This window comes from Perkinsus marinus, assembly GCF_000006405.1.
Source record: "Perkinsus marinus ATCC 50983 genomic scaffold scf_1104296955874, whole genome shotgun sequence".
NCBI classification, from domain to species: Eukaryota; Perkinsozoa; order Perkinsida; family Perkinsidae; genus Perkinsus; species Perkinsus marinus.
The window spans coordinates 74,239-94,105 of NW_003207677.1; the positions used below are offsets into that span (position 1 = coordinate 74,239).

Here is a 19,867-nt window from a genome sequence, read left to right on the forward strand (position 1 = left end):
AAAACGGTCAATCATTCCAAACATCTAGTGCAACACTCAATCTTCCCGAGCTGGCGCTAGCTGCACAAAAGTGGAACAGAATGACGCACGCATGTCGTCGAGCTTATGCTTAACAGGACAGCCATGTAGAATTGCATCACCAACGGATCTGCGCTAGAAAGGATGCAAAAAGTCCCCGTGAAGGACTGCACTATCATAACTTGTGATTCCTAAGTATCGACCTCAAAATATTGCTCGTACAGATCGAGGTCGTTCGTCGATCGGTTATCCCGGATAACTTATCCGACAGTCATCTTACGAAGCCCGAACTTGACCATGTCTAACTCCAAGAAGAACCTGACTATACCAGCAGAAGTTGCTGCTACCGCTGATGGAGACCATCTACGGCGGCTGGATGCAGTGTGCCGTTTCTGTTTCACTCGTCTGGTTTTACCCAAGAGGGGAACAGTGGCCAACGCTCCAACCCAAGAAGTTTGCGAACGAGCTCTGAAATTCTACCAAGTTGACTTCCATGCAGAGATAGCCAACCTCAGGCTACCCAAGGTGCTCTGTAATGCTTGCCGTACTCGCCTGGCTAAGATGAAGTCTGGTGAAATAAACGTGGACGAATGGAATGCTCAGAAACGCCACTACTATGATGCTCTATTCGTGAACCACGACCCGGTATCAACTCGGCAAACGGCAGTATGCTCCGAGGCCGATCGCTGCAGAGTATGCCTCATTGCTACCGAGCGTGTTCCCAACTTCGTGAAGAAGGCACAATCCAATGCTCCAAAGCCCGGGAGGCCATCGAAAAGATCTCCTATTAGAGGACTCTGCTCGCGATGCGGGGACCCTCTAGACGAGCACGATGACCGCCGTTGTGCAAGCTCAGCGAAGCGTCCACGCAGAGCTGGGGAGAAGTTCGCCGAGAGGGTTTGTGCTAGGGGCCACACTGATAAGCTGGTGGCTCAGAGGCTTGAAGAGCGTTTCAAGGAATCCAGTGCGAGTGGCTCTGAAACTCCTATGCCCTCTGGAGCAAGCCTGGATTCTCACCATTACCTCGGGGTGTCGTCTTTCTCTTATGAAGGAGAGGATGATGCTGTCGAGCTGAGCAGGGAATCAGCACGGGATCTACTGCGTCTGGGACAATTGGGACTCGGAATGCGTAGCGCTAGGGAGCTTTGCAAGATCCTAAGACGAAGTGGGGTGTATTTCCCGGAGGGCGGGTTAAAAAGAGCCTTGGAGGAAAAATGGGAAGTCTTTGGGCCTCTATTTCGGTCTGAAGTTCTTCCGCTACAAGTGGATCGTCGCTCTGAGCCTACATCTACGCCTTTCGCCTTCTGCACCGACATTAATGCTTTGCTCAATATCGTTACTGCTGACGAAGCGAATCGTATCACACGTTTGAAGCTCCAGTTTGATGGGGGACAACAATTTTTGAAGCTTTCTGTCAACATCGTCACTATGAAGGAGGGGTCCCTGTATGTTCCATGTCCTAACAGTGTGCTCAAGAACTTCGTAGTCGGGATGGGTCAAGCAAGCGAGACGCGGCAGAATCTCGAACAGGTGTTTGGCTACTCTTCTGTGAAGGCATTGTTCGACCTGGATATACCGAAGCAGGTGGCTTGTGACCTGAAGGTGTCGGCTATGATGGTGGGCATTCAAATGGCATCATGCAAATATCCGTGCCCCTTTTGCCTATATCGTAAGGGAGACTCTGAGGGATCAGCACCGGCACGAACATGGCAGCAGCACATCAAGGACCTCGAAAGCGAGGCCCATAGTGTTGTGGCGCGTCCTGTGGTTCAATGGGTGAACTCGCCACTCGAGTTCATATCCCTCTCACCACTGCATCTCCTGCTTGGTATCGTGAACAAACTGTACGATAAGGCCCGTCCCGCGGAGACCAGTGGGGCTCCTCACTCTCTCTATCCTCGTCACTGCAGAGCGTTGGTCAAGTACAATATTAGGCGGTCAGTCTACTTCGATGGAGCCTTTGAGGGGAACGGTTGTTCTCGTTTCCTCGACGAGGTGGCGGTTGATCATATCCCTTTCGAGCAGCGAGCAACTCCGTTCGTAATGGCCCTCAAGGCCTTCAAGGTGGTGAAGGACAAATGCCTCGGTCTTGTGAGGAAAGAAGGATGGAGAGAAGCAATTTCATCATTCCAGTCCGCATGGCAAGCGACGGACATGCCATACACTCTCAAAGTACATGTCCTATGCAACCATGTCGAGGAGTACTTTAAATACTTCGAACCTGTTCCAGATGCTGGCCTCGGATTGTCATCCGAACAATCCGGCGAATCACTCCATGCTCGACTACAACGAGTATGGAATCTGAGATTCAAAGTGAACCCGGAAAATGAGGCCTTCTCTGAACGGCTTGTGGATTGCATGGTTTCCTATAACTGGAACCTACAGTGGGACGGGGCTACGAGAGCGCTGACAGAGAAGAAAGACTCGAGCAGCTGTCATGAAACAGCTTCTAGCAGCTCTCCTAGTAGAGGCTCCCGTTCTTCTCAGATCACAGTCGAGTGGGACTCCGCGTCCTCCGTTGAGGACAGTGATGATGCTGATTCTCAGGAATCATCTTCGGTTTCTCTTGATTGATACTTTATCAGACTCTCCCGAACTTTTTTTTACAATCACCACTGACCTAGAGTGTTTGACTAGTAAATATATCAGGCTAAACTCTTCCACGGGCGCGCGCGAAACGCGAAAAACGCATAATCGATTTTTAGGCTATCATACTCGGTAATAAAACAGAAATGATAACAGATTCTGAATCTACGCAAAATTCCCTATCGTTTAGTCATTTCGGTTTTCTCTGTCCATTTTGGACACTATATCACAAAAATCGGTCACCCGTGGCGTCTTATTTTACTCTTCAATTAGTTGTGAATGTTGTTCTGGACTGAGCTTCCAGGCCTCTGGCTTGTTCCTCGGGCCCGTAATATCTCTGGGAGGAACTACGGAGCCCCAAGGGAGCACTTCGCCAGGCTGCAGTACTCTCGTGCTGTGGACCTGCAGAGGTCCCAGGTTCGATCCCGGGCGGCGGCTCTTTCCCACCTACATCAGCAATCATTTTCTTAGGAGTATGCCTAACATCCCGTCGTGTATCAGCCGAGACCTTCCTACTATGCCGGGCCCTCACAATAGAATAGGCAGTGGGACTTGGTCGTGATGGGCAGGCTCGGGGCTGAGACTTGGTCTAGACAGCCGCATTAAGAGCGCTCGATGTGGCTCACCCGAGAGAGGGCAGATCGGGTCGATACCACACCAGAGTGAATCGCTGGCTGATGCATAGAAGCCGCTAGATAACAGCATCGCGACAACATTTGCATGGAGGAGAAACTAACCCGTCAACTAGCGTCACGATGTCACTAACAAACTCAATTCACGAAGAATTAGAAAAAGGAGCGCAAGCCCCAGTGCGGGATGAATAGTAGAGTACGACGAGGTTTGAAGATTTAATCGACGCTATCGCTGGACGGATGCCTCCAAGGCCATGCAAGATTAGTTGAACTGACTTAGTGCATGTGAAGACCTCAAGGAGCCGGTGGTTCATTTAGATCCACACAACTTCCAACATCACGGCATTCAGGTTCAACCGCTTCGGTAGCCTTCGAGAGGTAACAGCGCGGCGCCGGCCAATTGTGTATCTAGATGGGACGAATACAACGTGATGACAACGGCGGTACCCGAGAACCCACAAAAATGCCCTTCCAAGCTCGAACTCCCACGAAGCGCTCGGTCTTTATCCGAGCAAACAACGTGATGAGATACCACACCATCGCCTCTACTACACCTATACGATGCACGATTAACAACAAAGAGGGAATATGATTCCAATGCCGACCTATGATGCCACCCATGAAGACTTGTTCAGCAGTATGATCTCGCAGGATTACTCTAGATAGAGGTACTGGTAGCAGCACCAGCGACCAGAAGGAAATGACTACGGCCAAGTGGTCTGAGTCGAAACGAAGTCATCAGAGTGCGACACGCAGGCAACAACACCACCTTGGGAGATGCTCTGGCTGGTAGCAAGGAAATGACCATCGCGTACGAAGGAGCGGATCTTCTCCAGCCACGACCTGGTCACCTGAAGTCAGTGTTGGAAAATATGCCCATCGTCAACCCCATGTGTCGGTGACAATATCAAAATTCAGGGCAGTTTTCGGGGAAGTTTTGTTGCTTTCTATACATTTCCACCCAATTCCGTTTATAAACTCCTATAATTAGCGAAGAAACCGCTAGGGCCAGCTTAAGGAAGCAAACATATATAACAACACCGCTCGAAACCACATATTGTCGCGACTGAGAGGCTGCGGGAGTCTTACACTGTATCCCTGCTCTGGGCAGTATGCACGATAGATGTGATCAAGCATTATAGTTAGCCATATTCCAACTGCTCTCACTGCATGGCTCGAAGGCATGCCGCATGTGATGTTGCAGCTCCCCACAGGCCGAGGTTGGCGAACCTGCATCACCATCAGTCGACCATCTCATCGCAGATCCGACTCGGTTACAACACGTTTCCAGCCCAGCTCGCTCAAGATGAAAATGACTATGATGAAGAATACAAGACTGTATTCGCGAGACCCTCTTCGCCACCTGAAGAGATCGACTCGGGGACTAGTGAGAACTCGAGTGGAAATATATGCACATGGCCAACTGCATGTGGTTTTGAGGAAATTTGGCAAATTCTTGTTAGTCTCTGTACACTTCTACCCGAATTTGTATATAAACTCCTATAATTCGTGAGGAAACCAAACATATATTCCATCGTTGGTGAGCCCCCCATTTCCTACAACATGATGAGGATCAATAACACTTCCACTACGTATTCCAGGTACCCGTATACGATGGAGATACCCTCGAAAAAATTCGGGTTAAAAGGAGCAGTTATGTCGCCAACAAGATGATGACCTAACACACCCCCATACGATGACCGGAGGAAGAGATCGATCCGTACCGAAGGGGCACACGCTGTCCGAGTTGACATACCAGATGGGGTGACACGCCGATGACATGAGATAAGTGTGATATGGTCTGTAGCAATCACAAGGCTCCGCTGGTGCAGTACAGAGCAACTAGCAATAGGAGTTGTGATGGTAGTACTCTCATTCCACGAAGGGCTTGCGCGTGCGTGCAGAGGCAGTTGCCCAGCGCGATTCGGATCTCCCATGGCCTCACTCACTTACTAGACTACCATCACTACTGATTCAGTACTACCGTGTCACCACTAAGCAGTTGTGAAACGGAGAAAAACACTTTCACCACCGATCAAGTCCCAGTCCAACTACACCTCCCACAGTCTCATCAATTTTTCGCAATTTTTGATACCAACGCAATACCGAAGTAGATCTAATAATCAATATGCAGATTATATCACAAGTAAATCTGCTACAGATTAGCTACCACAGTCGCGGCATATAGCAGGGGAAGATAACTGCAGTGCGGTAGGCTCAAGAGTAGTATTAACTTCTACAATATATCTTTTAAAAGTGTCATAAATACAACGTATACGTCCACTACACTAAACCTGGAATTTTCGATGCTGGACTTGATGGGTCCACTCCAGGATCTCCCGCAGGATCCGGAGGTGCTGCCTGCTGCAGCTGTCGAGGAGTGTGGACGCCCGTGCTTGGTGGCCTCACGTCGGATCCATCAGCAGTGATGTCACTATTTTTCAAGGGGACGAAGCACCGAGGTGCTGGCCAGTTATGAATCTGAGAGAAATCCAATGAGAAAAAAGGACAAGTCGACACAGGAGACTTACAAAGCAGCCCCTCAGCCACCGTCGGCCCGTATAGTTCTCCGTCTTAACACGCAATAAGAGTGTGAGCAGGAACCAAATTATTCCCTCAACTACACCTGATAGGAACCACACTATATGCAAGCTCAAGGTCCCTTCCGTAGATCGAGAAATTGATATAGTTTTCAGTTCCGTAGATTAGTACTAATATGGCGTATAATGGTGGATGAATACCCAATACATGTTGACAACTAGATATTCAGTAATGCTGATATGATAGCCTCGCAAAATAATAAAGAACTATTCCCCTAGTTATGATGACAAAACGCACGCTGGAAGATCCAAATATAATGATGGTATTACCAATGATGCCAGCCACAAAGACTTGCTGGCTCGTATGGTCCTTGAGGATTATCCGAGATAGCGGTACGGGAAGCAGTGCCAGGGACCAGAACCCCGCTGCTGCAACAAAGTGATCTGAATCACCAACATGCCCAAGATGCGCCGCCCAGATATGACCTTCAGAAATGACCGAGGCCGTTGGCAGTAGGTGCCCAGCATGCAGGAAGGCTCTGAATCGATCTACAAACGAGGTGAGGCCACCCTGACAGACCGAGCGAACGTCGCACAGGAGCTGACACGGTCACTACTCACACTATAGCCTTGGGGTGTCTGGCTGACCCTGTAGGAGAAATCGAGTGCAAGTATCGTCCATAGTGCTGTTGTTATAACAGCATGGGAGGATGGCATACCACACGAAGTGCAACACGACCCGACCGGCCTGGCCTGATCCGCCTGTGATACACCACCTACACACTCCAGCGCGTCTCCTATCGAAAACTCTCACAATGTTTTTCCATCCATATTCGTTGCTCGCTACCACAATTATGCCAAATATGATGATACTGTACTCGTGAAGACCTCTGCGCCAACTGAAGGGACAATACAGTACCACTAAATCCGGGTCTAGGAGCTCACATCGTAATAAGGATAAAGAAGATACCAGCCGCATAAGGCACGAAACCGAACATGACCGACAGACCCTCCAGAAAACCTGCGTTGTACGGCAACGTTACGTCCCCTGCTAAATGCGTGCCTAGAAAGCACAAGAGCGTTGGAGCAGGGGAGGAGGAGTGGGAGCACTGCTCACCATAGGGGCACTCACTATTACTGTTGACATACCATTTTGGCAGGCAGACATTTGTCATCGATAAAGTAAAGGCCTTCAAGACAGAGATAGCTCAGCCGGCTAGCCTCTTGCAGTACATTCGAAATAGCCGTAAATTGACATCCCACCTCGTCAGTGTAACGCCAATACAAAATTCCTCTATACAAGGAGAAACTAGTTTACGTCCAGTTAACGTTATGGCCATCATCTGGCTCTGATAATACACGAGGAAGGAAAATCATCACTTGAAGTCCCTCTGAAAGTTGTAGCCGTCGTCATCGCCTTCCATCGCGGTGTCGGAAGCCTGGACACTCCATCACAACTCCAGCACACCCTCCTGAGCTCACCTCCATCTGTTGTGTTCGTTGTCTCCTCTCCTTCTTCCCTTGGTTACGTTTTGCCTCCTTAGTCTTCTTCTTGATATCCCGATTCACACGCGGGTTCAATCCCGTGAATATACGTTTTTCTTTCGTCTTACCAGAAGCCTTCTTCTCCTCAACAGCCTCGTCAATGAGAATCTACCAACAACAACAATACCATTCCCCTTACCCCTAAATCTACTCACCGGCACTTCCTCCTCCTCCTCCTCCTCCTGGTCGTCATCATCAACTTCATCTACCTCCCCTTCCTCGCCGCTTTCCATCTCCATATCAACGCCCATGTCAGCACTCTGAGCCGCGTTATGAGCCGACCCGCTGAACTCCACCCCAGCTGCCGCTTCCGCGTTAGTATCCGCCTGAAACGTCAAATCACCCGTCCTATTGATGAAGTGTGGACTTTTCACCCTTACCTGGCTGAAGAGTGCGTCAATGTCAAACTCGGGGCTGGCAGCAGCGACCACTTTAGCGAAATTCTTGCCCTTATCAGCTGCAGGAGGCATGCAGAAGAATCTGATTAAAAAACAGTAATTCCCTCTACCTCGCGCGCCCTTACCGCAGCCTGCCAGCTGTCCACTCTCTAAGAACGTCCTTGGCTCCCTGCCGGAAGTCCGGCGCGCCCCCACGACGGAGTTTACCCCGACTCCGACACACATGACCAACCAGCTCATTCACCGACTCGAATGCAGGCATCTACCAAAACCATCCGAAAATGCATATGCTGATATAATCACACTCGCGTGATGGGTTACATACCACAACAGTCTCAACCAACGATAGTTAATATGGTATGCCTCCATATCAGCACTACCCCTCCAGGCTCACCTTGAAGTGCTTCAACACGGCGTTGCGCGGTGTACGTTTGACCAACGCCTCAACGACTGGCATCGGGTCCTCGAGGGCGTCCACATTCACCGACTGTCGAATCACCTAAAACAAATCTACATTAGCACCACCGCAGAAGACCTACTCTTCTTACCAAACTAGAAGTGTTGCTAGCCGATTCCTCAGTGCCAGAGAAAATTACACCCGGGCAATCTAGTAAGCTCACCTAAAGGGAAGAAGACTCCTACCAGCAACCATCGTGATCAGGCTCACAGTCTTATCTATCTGGACCTCCTGCATCTGCTTAGTAACCCCAGCACGATTGCCAGTCATAAGGTGCACCCCCTTGCCTCTCTTCATAGAGTTGATAACAGAGGACTTACCAACGTTAGGGTAGCCAACAATACCAACGTTGATGCGACCAGTACCAACACTCCTGATGCAACACATACAATGCCACATGCTGAGGACAACACTACCTTGCATAGTTCTTCAAGAGCTGCAGGAGAGCATCGCTGCCAATGACACCATAGCTAGATTTCAATAGCCCCTCAGAAGCGGTCTCAGCTGCGATAGCCCTGCCAGTTTGACCTGTGTTGAAAACCATAACACACCACTGAGCAGTACCCTCCCCCCTACGGTCCCCAGAGCTCCTAGCGGCCTTGAACGCAATAGTAGGGAAGTCCTTACGAAGGTAAGCCAACCAAGCTTGGACAGCCTCCTTAGGTACGAGATCTAAAACCAACAATAGCCCTACTACTATGCCGATACCACAACGGCTGATTACCAATCTTATTGAGCAAAAGGATGACCTTCTTGCCGTTTGAAAGTATCTCCTCCTCGAGGCTCTTGCATCGGCAACTCAGAGGGTCTCGAGCATCCAAAACCTTCAACACATCACTCGATGCAGACCTCCAAGTCGTCGCACGAGCAGCAGCAGCAGCCTACCTCTACTACGACGTCAGCCATGCCCATAACCTTCCTCAGCTCCCTATAATAGGCCCTCCTAGTGTTCTGTGCCTGCACCACCAAGTCATATCACCTCAGACGACGACGTCTCGCCTTCCCCCTACCTCCTTGGAACCGCTCCCAAGATGAGTCACGCTGTGCATGTCCCTCACAGAAGTAGACGAGCCAATGAGCGCATCAGCCGATCGATCATAAAGCCTAACGAAGAAGACCACACATCACAACCCATACCGTTCCATCCTCCAAAATACCTCGTCCTTCGCTCCGCCTCCGATTTCAACTCCGCCAGGGACTTCACCACCTTGTCCTGATTCTTCCTAGACACCACTGGCTCGACTGGCAAGCCCTACCCCAATGACGGTTCACTCGACAAGCTCATCAGTAACAGTGCCCTACCTTCTTGCGGAGTTCCCTCTCCCGCTTAATATGAGCCTCCTTCTCTTGCTTCCTCTTCTCCATGTCATTCAGCACCTACCCCAACGATTTAACCCGTGTTAAAACATCCCAACCTGACCTACCTCCTGTTTAAAAGGCCAGCTGTTCGGTATCCCCGGATCTCTTCTCTTTTTCGATACCACAACTCCGACTTTCTTTGCCACCCTAGCCTGCTTCTTCACCTTCCGATTATGCTCTTTCACCTATGTCGACGTGGCAAACAACAAAGCACCGACGCAAGTGAGCTCCACCTTTTTCTGGATATTATATTTCCTGTTCAGAGTTTGTCTTCTAGAAGGCTTCTTGATCTTCATAGTGAAGGAGTAGCAGAGGCAACAACAGCACAAGAGAGGCTATTCAAAAAAATATAACGATCAACCCCAACGCGAACCAACTAGCAGTGTACGTGGGAGAAACTTTACTCGATATAAGGACAGTGCCAATATGGCCGATAGAATACGTCTGGCCGGGGATGAGCTCAGATGCTTCTGGTCACCACATTATTTTCTACGAGGCTTCTTCTTATTAGCAGTCTTCCTCTTGCCCTTCTTCTCAGTAGGCTTTGAGATCTTCCGAGGCGCCTCAGCCGCAACAGCCGCACGCTTCTTCTCACGTCTCTGCGGCACGACTCGCAATGCAACAATCCTAGATCCCCGGTTCAATTCCTACCTCCTCCAATTTTCCCACAGGGACTTCCGACAGCTTCATCTTGCCAACGTCTTCTCCCTCTTCCTCCTCCTCCTCTTCAGCCACTTCAAAGCGTACCCGTTTGACGCCCTTCTTTCCAGATTTCTCTTCTGCCACTGGTTTCGACGCCTCAGCCGCCCATACGGGGAGCATGATCGAGTCTGTACTCTGGACGCCGACACTGAGGATCTTACGTTTCACTGACAACATGTCGCTCGACAAGGCCTCAAGGACGACTCTAGCGTTCTCGACGAGATCCCTGAGAAAGATACACTTCCTGCCCGGAATGAAAGATGCAAAACAGGCCCACTCCTTAGCCATGGACGTGTCACCAATACGGACGCTGATGCTAGCTCCGGTACTCTTACGATAACGGGTACCTTAGAAACGAAGAATGAATCACTCGCGGTAACCTGATTAGACTTAATACTGTTGAGCGCCTTCTCAATTTGCTTCGTAGGATCTACGTCGCTAGAAGTAGGCCACTTGACGGGAACCCTAAACACAGCGAGGAGTAACAGCACTAATAGAATTTCCTCGAATTACGGTATCTTTTGCTTTTTGTGATGGAAGAAGTACTTGCCAAGGAGATTAGGGAGCATGTCAGACACGGAGGAATCGCAAAGGAAGACGTCGTGAGCGTTGGCCAAATCCCGAAGGAGCTCAAAACGAGCCGCGTACCTACAGCAAATGCTGAAACATATTTTGGGTTTCCTCAGCTGAGCGCCTCACTACATGATGAAAATTGGCATACGATTTAGGAGAACGGAAAGGTAGAAAAACCAACAAATATTTCCCCAAAATTTCCACAAAACTTTCTTAATGTCCCCAACACACGTAGTTGACCATGTGCATATTTTCCCACACGGAGTGATTCAGATGCGCTCAGTCGAGATATGCACAGATTCGCAAGCCCTCTATTACTTCGATCGTAGAGCCTTGATGGTTACAATCTTGGCGATGGGCAAATTGTATCTGCATAATACCTATAGCGACCTAAGATACGCAAAGATCCTCCATACTTAGCCACCAGCTTCTGAGCGGTTTGCTTAGGATCCCGAGCTATAAGGCAAATGGACAATCCCTCGACGCCGTTCTTGCCGTGAATCGAGTGAGGTACTTGTCTGAAAACGACGACTTCCACAATGGTCCTCTCCTAAGCCTGTATACTACATCAACCGATATTTATTATCAGCTTTTCCCTGTATCTTATCAACATTAATCTGCACAGTGACGGTGTCGCCGGCCTCCTCAGCCAGCAGGTTTTTGGTGGCCTTCTCAGCTGACTTCTTCGCAGAGTACCTGGAGTCGACACAGATGTGATAGAACCAGCATCAAACGTTTTATACAACCTTCTGGGGTCACTAGAAAACAATAAAAATGAACGTCGGAAGAATGTAGACTTTTCACGTGACACATTTCAAACGGTAAGGAAAAAATTTTCACTTTCTAGACCGGTGAAAAACTCGGATTTTTCCACTGAGGATAACAACGAGGCTGTAAACAAATATCCAAGTCCTTTTGTCTTACTTAAGGAGGGCATTGAGTGCCTTGGGCAGCTGAGAGTTGCAGGCCGATAGGGAAGACTTCTCCATGGGTGCCAGAACAATCGATTAGTTGGGCGAGCGCTACTCTCACCACAGGTTCGGTACGAGGTACGAGACGTATATGTCGATTGGAGATGCAGAAGGCATGTGAGATGGTGACTAGCCTGCTGACGGCTACAGCACCGGTACAGCGGTGTCCATATAGCACGATGAACGTAAGATTGAAGCTATGCCTTGCAGTGTCGGAAGACTATGCACATGGTCAACCACATGTGTTGTTGACAAATCGGAAATTCTGAGAAACTTGGGGAAATTCTCATTGGTTTCTGTACACTTCTACCCGAATTCGTATGTTAACTCCTATAATGAGTGAGGAATCTCCTAATGGGGCGTTTCTCAGCTGAGGAAAGCGAACATATATTCCAACACTGGTGCCTAGTGCGAGTCGTAGCCGACCTTAAGATGCAACCGTAGGTGCATCTTTTGAAGTTACTGCAGCGGGAAGGTTTCATAAGGGGTTTCGTAGTGGAGGGAAACCGTATCAATATCCTCCTGAAACGATACCAATGTAGGGTGATGCTAAGAGGCCACGTTCGAAGGAAGCTTGGTCAGTTGCTCCCGTCATACGTAATATTCAAGTAGTGTCGAAGCCCAGCCGAGACATCTGGCTCTTGCCTCACGAGCTGAAGGAGCGGACTGGGTGGGTCAGTGATTGGGGCGTTTTATGGTCATTTGAGTGATACTTAGGATGAACACAGGGACTTGGATAATGCAGACCCCTGAAGGGTTCATGACACATCGAGAGTGCATTGAGTTGGGAGTAGGTGGTAAGGTTATCTTTGCTATCAACAATGGTGCACAGAAATGGTGCTGATTGTGATGGAAGCATGTTTCCGATCGATGCCGACCTGTTTTGTAACTTAGTAACTTTAGTGGGGTATCTCATAGTCCTCTGATGTTGTCGTCCACTTGTGGTTAATCATCATCGCTATGGGGAACACCAACGCTCTTTCTGGTAGAAGCAGCGAAAATGTCCCTGCCGAGGATGGAACCTGGGTCGTTTACGTGCGAGGTATGAATGGCTACACACTCACGTATAGCGTGAATCTACATAACGATGCCGTGACAGATCTCATGGAGGAGATACGCAGGGAGATTAGGAGATTGCAGGAACTTCGAACGATTTTCGACGATTCACATTCAGGCCGGAATCGATGTGAAATGTTTCATTTTTTCTCGGTGCAAAATGTTAGCAGTATTAATGGTCGTGAAGCTGTCAAAGTTCACGACAGGTCTACATCGGCGCGCCAAAACATATGCGTACCCTCTCGAATTCCCTTCGTGGTCCTATTGAGGATTGACGAGCCCGGTCTTGCTTTGTTCGTGCGTGCAGTCCTGTGTACGTGCGTGCCCCGCAATTGATGGTGTTTTTTCCCTGAGCCATTATATTAAATGACATTGATACGCTCAATCTCAGTTTCACAACCGTAAACTTGTCTACTCGTTGTTAATATGGCGACACCTGAGGAGCTCGCTGAGCTCTCTGAAGCCCGTAGAGAGTTGGCCGCTACGCGCCGTTCCCTCCGGGATACTCGCGAGGCTCTCAACAACATCATCTCCGACGAGAAGGATGATACTCAGCAGCTTATGAGCGACCTCGCGTCCAAGGAGGCCAGTAATCTTTCTAAGATAGGTAGCCTCGAGGCCCGTATTGCTGAACTTGAGGCCCTGGCTGACCGATCCGTCAGCGAGATATCACGGAAGGAAGGTTTCAGTCGACTCTCTCCACGGTCCGAGGAGGAGGAGCATGAGGTGTATACCACTCCGAAGTCACGCTCCTCACGATGCCCGGCAGCGACAGTGACTAAGTTATGTCTGCCTCAACTCTGTGAAGCAACAGATCTCCAATCGCACTATCATGCTATTGAACACACCTTCGTTGAAGCAGGAGCCGCTGAGTATCACCAGCAAGGACATTTGCTAGTGCACGAGGAGGTCAAAGTATCTGTCATGACCAAATTCCTTTCCTCTCTGAGTAATGTCCGACCGGTCCATAAGAAGGCCACTGTAGCGTCACGTACCCACTCACAGGATTGGAATTTGGTCCGCAATGTCCTTCTGACGAGGTATTGCCGCAGATCAGTGTTGAAGGAGACCTACGAGGAGAAGTTACGCAATCTCACATTTACAGGGGTTAAGCAGATCGAGGATTTCCTGGAGTCCGCCGCCGATATCTACCATCTATTCACAGATGTCTACCCGAACGACGTGTCGGAGCGACGTTCATTGACAAGACAAGTTCTGGCGAAGTTCCCACAGCATATCATTGAGAAGGTTATGGAGAGAATTTGCCAGCTGTCGGGGTTAGCCTCTGTCGATGAGGACTGGGAGACGGCGGTGCCATTCGATGAGGCATCAGACGGAGTGCGAAGTGTTTGTGAGGCAATCCGATGGGTATGCCGAACAAAGGACCAAGCCTCAATAATGAAACCGACGAAAGGGGTCGATAGTGTTCACGCCGCCATGTACGACGACACCTGCGAAGAGAGTTTATCCTCGAAGCCGGCAAGCAAACAGGATTCTGCTGCCTCAGTGGATAAGGTTAACTCCGGATCGGGATCTCGCTCAGTAACCCCCAAGCAGTGGTGTGAACGATATAAGCCTGACCAATTGATCAAGGTCATTGGACTGTGGGGTGACGATCTGCAGAAGGCCATTCCTGAAATGGAGAGCAACTTCCCTTTGAAGGGAAAAGGACGTCGTAATCCGTTCTTCCGAATAGTTGCTCTCAAGGCTGGCACTGATAGGGATGCCGTTATCTCTCGACTGACGAAGAACAGCATCCGTTCTGACCGGTTTGCCCCTTTCTCATGAGTCCTGAGCAGGACTTGAAACTGCTTCCTATCACTCGTGATAGGGCTTCGGTACCATCTGCTTACTGGTTATGTTGTCGTCTTGCTACTACCCCCACTTGTATGAGTTGGATAGATGCCCGGTTATTATTAGACACCGGGGCTGGTCTTGATTTTTTATTGTACGATGACTCTTTCCCTTTAAAATCATTCCCAATTGAGACGTGTAGTTTCCAAGTGAAGCTTGCTGACTCGTCCAGTCGAAAAGTGAGTCGCAAAGTGAAGTTCCCAATGCAGCTCCGGGAACAGCAGGGATGGGGAACTACTCGTGACAGATATTTGTACCTGCTACCTCAAGTATCACGGGGCCCCTTATCTGATTGCCCAGTGATTATCGCGGGTCGAGTCTTTTTGCGTGATTATAAAATATCGATTGACTCAGGCGAGAGCCGAGTGACGCTCGCTGGTAATGATCTGCCCCTTGTCCGATTCCCGCAAGAATCGGTGCCTACCGTTGCTCGATGCTCAGTGACCGAAGAGTCTAATATATGTATTCTTGATCCCAGTCTAGGGGATGGGAAATGGGACGACGAAGCTGCTGGCTGCCTGCTGACGACTATGATTGAGGGCCGACAGGATGCAGACACATCCTATGAACGACTTCCCCTCCCGCCCTCATCATCTGAGGAGATGGACATTCCTTTCGACACGGTACCACCAATCTCAACTGACCTGCTTGACCGATTGGTCAGCCAAGGGTGGTGGCCAATGCGGAAGTGTCAACACTGGTTTGCTCGTCTACGGAAGCTCCGTGCTGATGAAATACGTGACGACTCCCGACAGACTCACGTGTTTGAGCTTAGATGTGATTCCTTGGGCGAGGCGAGTCATGTACAAATTCCAACGGCTGTCCGTCGAATTGCGGAACGCGCATACGAACGATTAACCCTCGAGAAGCAGAAGACCTTTGACGAGCTAGTCCGAGGATATGAAGAGAGAGGATGGTGGATAAAGAGATCTGAGGAAGAGATTCACACACTCTCCAAGACCACCCACATTCTCCCTCCATCGGTTGTATTCATGATCCCAGGAGCTCTCAAGCGACGAGATAGACTTGTCGTCGATCTGCGACGGGCCAATCGTCGTTTCACAAGAGGGTCCAGTTCCTCGGTCACGGTTTCTATCTGCATAGCGGTGACTCGTCTGTATGGATCGGGAGTCATGTGGGTCATGGATTGTTCACGCGCGTTCTATAAATTGCGCTGGTTGGGCCTACTTGCCTTGTTGGTGGTACGTTCATCGCTGTACACGAGCAACCGCTGTGTCTTCGGCGTCACCACTGGTCCTGGAAGTTTGGGGCATACTCTGGGAGACCTGATAGCAGCATTCAGAGCTCTCTGTGCAATGTTGCTTCTTTGTTTCCTATTACTCTGCTTCGTTGATGACATTCTATGTGCGGGAGTGGACGGTGCTTCAGCAGTATGTTGGTTGATATATACACTACAGAGATGCGCCTTCGGGGTATCTCGGAAGAAATTCCAAGCGATCGCCATCAGGTCATCAAGGAGTCATGTTGCCGATATCCTAGAGCGGATGAACCTACCGACTTCCCTCTTCGTATGGTCGGATTCCGCCGACTTACTGGGATGCACAATGACTTACGATGAGAGTGGACCGACGCCTCTTCTTCGCGTCGATTGCAACCGAGGTGATCGGCTCCAGTTGGCTCGGCAGCAGGCCACATCAGTGTTACAAGTGTTGGATGGTAACGTCACGACGACGGTGACTAAGGCTTTTATCTTCTCTCTCGGCGGGAACCTAGCATATGACTGTGCTGGTTGCCACCCAATCGACCGGGTGCTAGCGGATACTATCCGAAGCTGGTTTGCCCACACCTTTGCGAAGGTCGATTGGAGAAGCTCGTGCGATTTTTCCAAACTATCTGATCTACAGAGGTCTGTTGCTCGGTCGCTGATGAACTGGATTTTAGAGAGAACGGCGACGATCACTCCGTGCTTACATGACACTCCACTTCGAGAAAGCGCTGATCCTTTACATATCGAAGTCGCGGCCGATGCCTCTAACATTGGAGCAGGGTACACTGTATCGATAGTGCACCCAAATGGTGATAGTGGAGCCACTCGATATCTTCTTGCATCTGGGGCTTGGAGATTCACTCTCGCTCAGCAACATTATCATTCAAATCGCCGTGAATTATCCGTTTGTTGTCGAGCGGTGCAGTGCGCTATTGATATTGTGGCTCACTTAGCGACGACACTGTCAGGAACCTTACCTTCGATTACCTTGACCGTAAGATCGGATAATAAACCGACGGTGCAGTGGATCAACGGTCATGGGGGTGTGTCTAGATCATCACTAGAGCGGAGGGCAGTGTTGCGAACCCTCAACGCCCTCCGGGATGAGCTCGACTACCTGAAGACCTTGGGGGCCGGAACAGTGGTGGTGAAACACATCGAGGGTAAGTCGAACACCATGCCGGATATGCTCTCGCGACTCTTCGAGAGAGAGGTCCACCTAGAATCAGGCCAACGGATGAAGCTGGTCGATGCTCTCCATGGTGGTCCTGGTAACACTGGTGACTTCCCCGAGATCTTCTCAGAGCCGGAAGCTGAAGGAGTAGGCCTGTCTTGGATCATGAGATCTGAGGGGGCGGAGCTGATGGATGAAGATGCTCATGATGTGGACATTTACACTCTTTTGAGTGCTATGCCTTCTACAGAGAGTTTCCTTGCCTGTTGTGCAGCCGATTCCGCTGCCGATGAACAACAGCCGAAGCCATTTATCGAGACTCTATGTGGTTGCAATTGGGATGTGAATGGCGTCCTTACCGATTTCCTCTTCCTGCACAGAGTTTTCAATGCTCTGAGGCCGTCTGCGAAGAGAGTTGAGGATGTCCGACTCGAGGCCGATAATGTCAACTACCTTGTGAGATCTCTGCAGCAGCAGATGAAGCCTCCTTTTCTGTCGTGTGCCGGCCCGTACGTACACGATGAGACCGCAGGGGTGTATTGTTTCCGAAACGGCTCTGCAGACGGTGGTTGTACCTACTTGCCTGTTATCCCGAAGGATGAGTGTTGTCGTGCGTTTCGAGCAAAGATCTGTCTCGACTCGCACCGGCTGAGCAAACACGGAAATGTCCGCTCGACTGTGGCATCTGTGTATGATCGGTTCTACTTGCCTCGCCTACGTATGGATGTTCGCGCCTTGGTAAAGCACTGTTTCGTTTGTCAGCTCATCCGAGCTCGTCGTACGTGGACTCAGCCACCGGGTGCTGGACCTCATCGCACCCAAGCCACAGCGTGGGAACCGTACCACGATGTGTTCGTCGACGTCCTGAGCCTTGGAGATATCAAAGGTTGGTCCGGGACGACCAAGGTGCTTACCGTCTACTGTCTCCATACCTTCCACTCCACTTGGGTTCCGACTGGCGAGACCACGATAGACGTCTTGAATTCTCTCGTCCGAGTGCAGACTGAACAAGGCGGGTTGAGAAGATTGTGGTGTGATAATGCTGCTTACTTCCGCAGTGCACGTTTCCCCAAAGAGGTTTCTCGCCTGTTGAATGGGACGGTTTCATTGCTGCCAGTGCGATCTCCATGGCGTAGTGGTGGCGGTGAACGTGCTCATGGTATTGGCATAAAGATCGCAAAGACGCTTCTGAGGAGCCAAGCGGGATTTGTGGGACGACGACGTCCGCGACGCAAGGACGATGTCGATTTGGAGAGTATCTGCAGGGAGGTAACGTTCCTGATGAATACTCGTCCGTTGGATTATGCTAACTCTGACGAGCCATCTGGCGAGTTTGTCGTGGTTACGCCTGATCAATTGGCTCGTGGATTTACTCGTAAGCGAGGTTGCGTCCTCGCTGGTGGCTCTTCTACTCTTCCTATTTCTCACCGCGTTAGAGCAGTGCGGTGTTATTTCCTGAATGAGATGTTCCGCGACATGAGGATGGCTGTCGCTCGCTCTATGGGGTACCAGAGCTTGAAGAACAAGATCCTGAAGCCTACGATTGGTGACCCAGTGCTGATCTACCATCCGGAAAAGAAGCTGAGCCCCGGATACCGTTTGGGTCATGTGAAGGATCTGCTAGATGAAGGTAGAAGGATCCGTATTGTCTTAACTGACGGTAGCGTTGTTGATCATCATCACTATAATGTTGTGCCGATTCTGCATCACCCTCAATTGTCGGGGCAGAGGGGGCGTATTGAGGATTGACGAGCCCGGTCTTGCTTTGTTCGTGCGTGCAGTCCTGTGTACGTGCGTGCCCCGCAATTGATGGTGTTTTTTCCCTGAGCCATTATATTAAATGACATTGATACGCTCAATCTCAGTTTCACAACCGTAAACTTGTCTACTCGTTGTTAATATCCGTCTTGTTCTGATATCGCTAGTGCTGTATAACTCCCTGAGGAAGTCGCCCTCCGCACGGGGTGTGCAAGAGGTTCGCTGCGAGAACTACCCACAAAACACCAAAAGTAACACGCAGCCAAACCGAATCCGACTCGACCACTGAAAATGTGCTTGCGTTGACACTGTCATATCTCCTCTTACAGACGCCGGCACTCTTATAATGCATGGAAATGGTTACCCGTCACTTAACGCAAGTTGATCACTAACAGAATCATATATCACGATAATTGAGTTCGGTCCAGTATTTCTACACGTACATCATGGTACTGCCTCGATTCGGTCTAGAGGATGATACTCGTCCGGTACGATATGGCAATCACATTACCCCTGCAGGTCTGCAATCTCGTGCCGACTCGATTCAGTTCGTGCCTGAGCGCTCTCGTTTTTTTGGAGATCTGCCCCGAACTAATCTATGGTGAACGCAACAACATATAATCACGTATTGAGAAAGTCAATCGTTGTAGATAGTCGATTTAGAGGTTTATCAGTCGGATTATCTGATCAGATCGAATAAGCTGGTGACGTCAGCTTATCAGTGGTAGGCGGTTCTACCCTTTGACTTCCACAGCCGCACTGAAGGACATTAAGATGGCGGCTCTCGAACGAACAGAATCAAGACAACAAAAATGAATAATCTATCGAGAAAATTGCAATGCCGGCTTGTATCACATCTCATCCAACTCGATGTTTCATCAGTACGACGGATCAAATCAGCCTGATATTAGTTGTGCTGATCAACACTGCCGATCAAACGTTGTTGTGGTGAATCATCGCGCCTGACGCCGCTCCCTTTGTTGCTTATTTTGAAAACAAGCTTTTGATTTTAGCTT

General features: G+C 49.8%; 8 protein-coding genes across 8 annotated transcripts; 4 read left to right on the forward strand and 4 right to left on the reverse strand.

The window, feature by feature from the left end:
• Window positions 1-315: 315 nt before the first annotated feature.
• On the forward strand, window positions 316-2,592 carry Pmar_PMAR020401 (hypothetical protein; the record flags this gene model as incomplete). The annotated part of the gene is made up of 1 exon (XM_002775380.1): window positions 316-2,592. The coding sequence occupies one exon, from the start codon at window positions 316-318 to the stop codon at window positions 2,590-2,592; it is 2,277 nt and encodes a 758-aa protein (XP_002775426.1).
• A 799-nt stretch (window positions 2,593-3,391) lies between these two features.
• On the reverse strand, window positions 3,392-5,046 carry Pmar_PMAR020402 (hypothetical protein). Its single transcript, XM_002775381.1, has 8 exons — window positions 4,961-5,046; window positions 4,797-4,914; window positions 4,515-4,599; window positions 4,326-4,466; window positions 4,006-4,087; window positions 3,842-3,955; window positions 3,696-3,790; window positions 3,392-3,644 (listed from the first exon to the last, which is right to left on the reverse strand). The coding sequence occupies exons 1-8, from the start codon at window positions 5,016-5,018 to the stop codon at window positions 3,531-3,533; spliced, it is 807 nt and encodes a 268-aa protein (XP_002775427.1). The 5' UTR covers window positions 5,019-5,046; the 3' UTR covers window positions 3,392-3,530.
• Window positions 5,047-5,352: 306 nt separating this feature from the next.
• On the reverse strand, window positions 5,353-6,971 carry Pmar_PMAR020403 (hypothetical protein). The gene is made up of 8 exons (XM_002775382.1): window positions 6,894-6,971; window positions 6,722-6,839; window positions 6,591-6,675; window positions 6,398-6,538; window positions 6,263-6,347; window positions 6,107-6,220; window positions 5,768-5,862; window positions 5,353-5,717 (listed from the first exon to the last, which is right to left on the reverse strand). The coding sequence occupies exons 1-8, from the start codon at window positions 6,949-6,951 to the stop codon at window positions 5,520-5,522; spliced, it is 894 nt and encodes a 297-aa protein (XP_002775428.1). The 5' UTR covers window positions 6,952-6,971; the 3' UTR covers window positions 5,353-5,519.
• A 104-nt stretch (window positions 6,972-7,075) lies between these two features.
• Pmar_PMAR020404 (GTP-binding protein-animal, putative) lies at window positions 7,076-9,872 on the reverse strand. The gene is made up of 17 exons (XM_002775383.1): window positions 9,769-9,872; window positions 9,601-9,720; window positions 9,479-9,553; window positions 9,334-9,428; window positions 9,187-9,280; window positions 9,062-9,133; window positions 8,901-9,000; window positions 8,753-8,848; window positions 8,593-8,704; window positions 8,387-8,549; window positions 8,268-8,339; window positions 8,114-8,218; window positions 7,845-7,981; window positions 7,702-7,801; window positions 7,477-7,647; window positions 7,259-7,429; window positions 7,076-7,215 (listed from the first exon to the last, which is right to left on the reverse strand). Exons 1-17 carry the CDS (start codon window positions 9,829-9,831, stop codon window positions 7,153-7,155), a joined length of 1,809 nt encoding a protein of 602 aa, XP_002775429.1. The 5' UTR covers window positions 9,832-9,872; the 3' UTR covers window positions 7,076-7,152.
• A 49-nt stretch (window positions 9,873-9,921) lies between these two features.
• Pmar_PMAR020405 (Ribosomal L1 domain-containing protein, putative) lies at window positions 9,922-11,804 on the reverse strand. Its single transcript, XM_002775384.1, has 9 exons — window positions 11,735-11,804; window positions 11,378-11,506; window positions 11,227-11,328; window positions 11,129-11,179; window positions 10,751-10,885; window positions 10,635-10,702; window positions 10,515-10,584; window positions 10,187-10,463; window positions 9,922-10,134 (listed from the first exon to the last, which is right to left on the reverse strand). Exons 1-9 carry the CDS (start codon window positions 11,797-11,799, stop codon window positions 10,018-10,020), a joined length of 1,014 nt encoding a protein of 337 aa, XP_002775430.1. The 5' UTR covers window positions 11,800-11,804; the 3' UTR covers window positions 9,922-10,017.
• Window positions 11,805-12,116: 312 nt separating this feature from the next.
• On the forward strand, window positions 12,117-12,625 carry Pmar_PMAR020406 (ribosomal protein S8, putative; the record flags this gene model as incomplete). Its single annotated transcript, XM_002775385.1, has 3 exons — window positions 12,117-12,120; window positions 12,364-12,451; window positions 12,499-12,625. 3 exons carry the CDS (start codon window positions 12,117-12,119, stop codon window positions 12,623-12,625), a joined length of 219 nt encoding a protein of 72 aa, XP_002775431.1.
• A 638-nt stretch (window positions 12,626-13,263) lies between these two features.
• Window positions 13,264-14,625, forward strand: Pmar_PMAR020407 (hypothetical protein; the record flags this gene model as incomplete). The annotated part of the gene is made up of 1 exon (XM_002775386.1): window positions 13,264-14,625. One exon carries the CDS (start codon window positions 13,264-13,266, stop codon window positions 14,623-14,625), a length of 1,362 nt encoding a protein of 453 aa, XP_002775432.1.
• A 2,471-nt stretch (window positions 14,626-17,096) lies between these two features.
• Pmar_PMAR020408 (hypothetical protein) lies at window positions 17,097-18,842 on the forward strand (the record flags this gene model as incomplete). Its single annotated transcript, XM_002775387.1, has 1 exon — window positions 17,097-18,842. One exon carries the CDS (start codon window positions 17,097-17,099, stop codon window positions 18,840-18,842), a length of 1,746 nt encoding a protein of 581 aa, XP_002775433.1.
• Window positions 18,843-19,867: the final 1,025 nt, after the last annotated feature.

Excerpts from the sequence above, each read along its gene's own strand:
- Pmar_PMAR020404 (XM_002775383.1), bottom strand. The coding sequence starts at position 9,831 with ATGAAGATCAAGAAGCCTTCTAGAAGACAAACTCTGAACAGGAAATAT. Across the intron at positions 8,550-8,592 it reads CTCTTGAAGAACTATGCAAG|GAGTGTTGGTACTGGTCGCA; the intron begins GTAGTGTTGTCC and ends GTGTTGCATCAG. Across the intron at positions 8,340-8,386 it reads AGGTCCAGATAGATAAGACT|GTGAGCTTACTAGATTGCCC; the intron begins GTGAGCCTGATC and ends TCTTCCCTTTAG.
- Pmar_PMAR020405 (XM_002775384.1), bottom strand. The coding sequence starts at position 11,799 with ATGGAGAAGTCTTCCCTATCGGCCTGCAACTCTCAGCTGCCCAAGGCA. Across the intron at positions 10,886-11,128 it reads ATCAAGGCTCTACGATCGAA|GTACGCGGCTCGTTTTGAGC; the intron begins GTAATAGAGGGC and ends CATTTGCTGTAG. Across the intron at positions 10,703-10,750 it reads CACAAAAAGCAAAAGATACC|GGTTCCCGTCAAGTGGCCTA; the intron begins GTAATTCGAGGA and ends CGCTGTGTTTAG.
- Pmar_PMAR020402 (XM_002775381.1), bottom strand. The coding sequence starts at position 5,018 with ATGTCATCGGCGTGTCACCCCATCTGGTATGTCAACTCGGACAGCGTG. Across the intron at positions 4,600-4,796 it reads TTATTGATCCTCATCATGTT|GTGGCGAAGAGGGTCTCGCG; the intron begins GTAGGAAATGGG and ends CGATCTCTTCAG. Across the intron at positions 4,088-4,325 it reads GCCCAGAGCAGGGATACAGT|GTGACCAGGTCGTGGCTGGA; the intron begins GTAAGACTCCCG and ends CACTGACTTCAG.
- Pmar_PMAR020403 (XM_002775382.1), bottom strand. The coding sequence starts at position 6,951 with ATGACAAATGTCTGCCTGCCAAAATGGTATGTCAACAGTAATAGTGAG. Across the intron at positions 6,676-6,721 it reads TTCTTTATCCTTATTACGAT|TTGGCGCAGAGGTCTTCACG; the intron begins GTGAGCTCCTAG and ends TTGTCCCTTCAG. Across the intron at positions 5,718-5,767 it reads GGTGGCTGAGGGGCTGCTTT|ATTCATAACTGGCCAGCACC; the intron begins GTAAGTCTCCTG and ends GATTTCTCTCAG.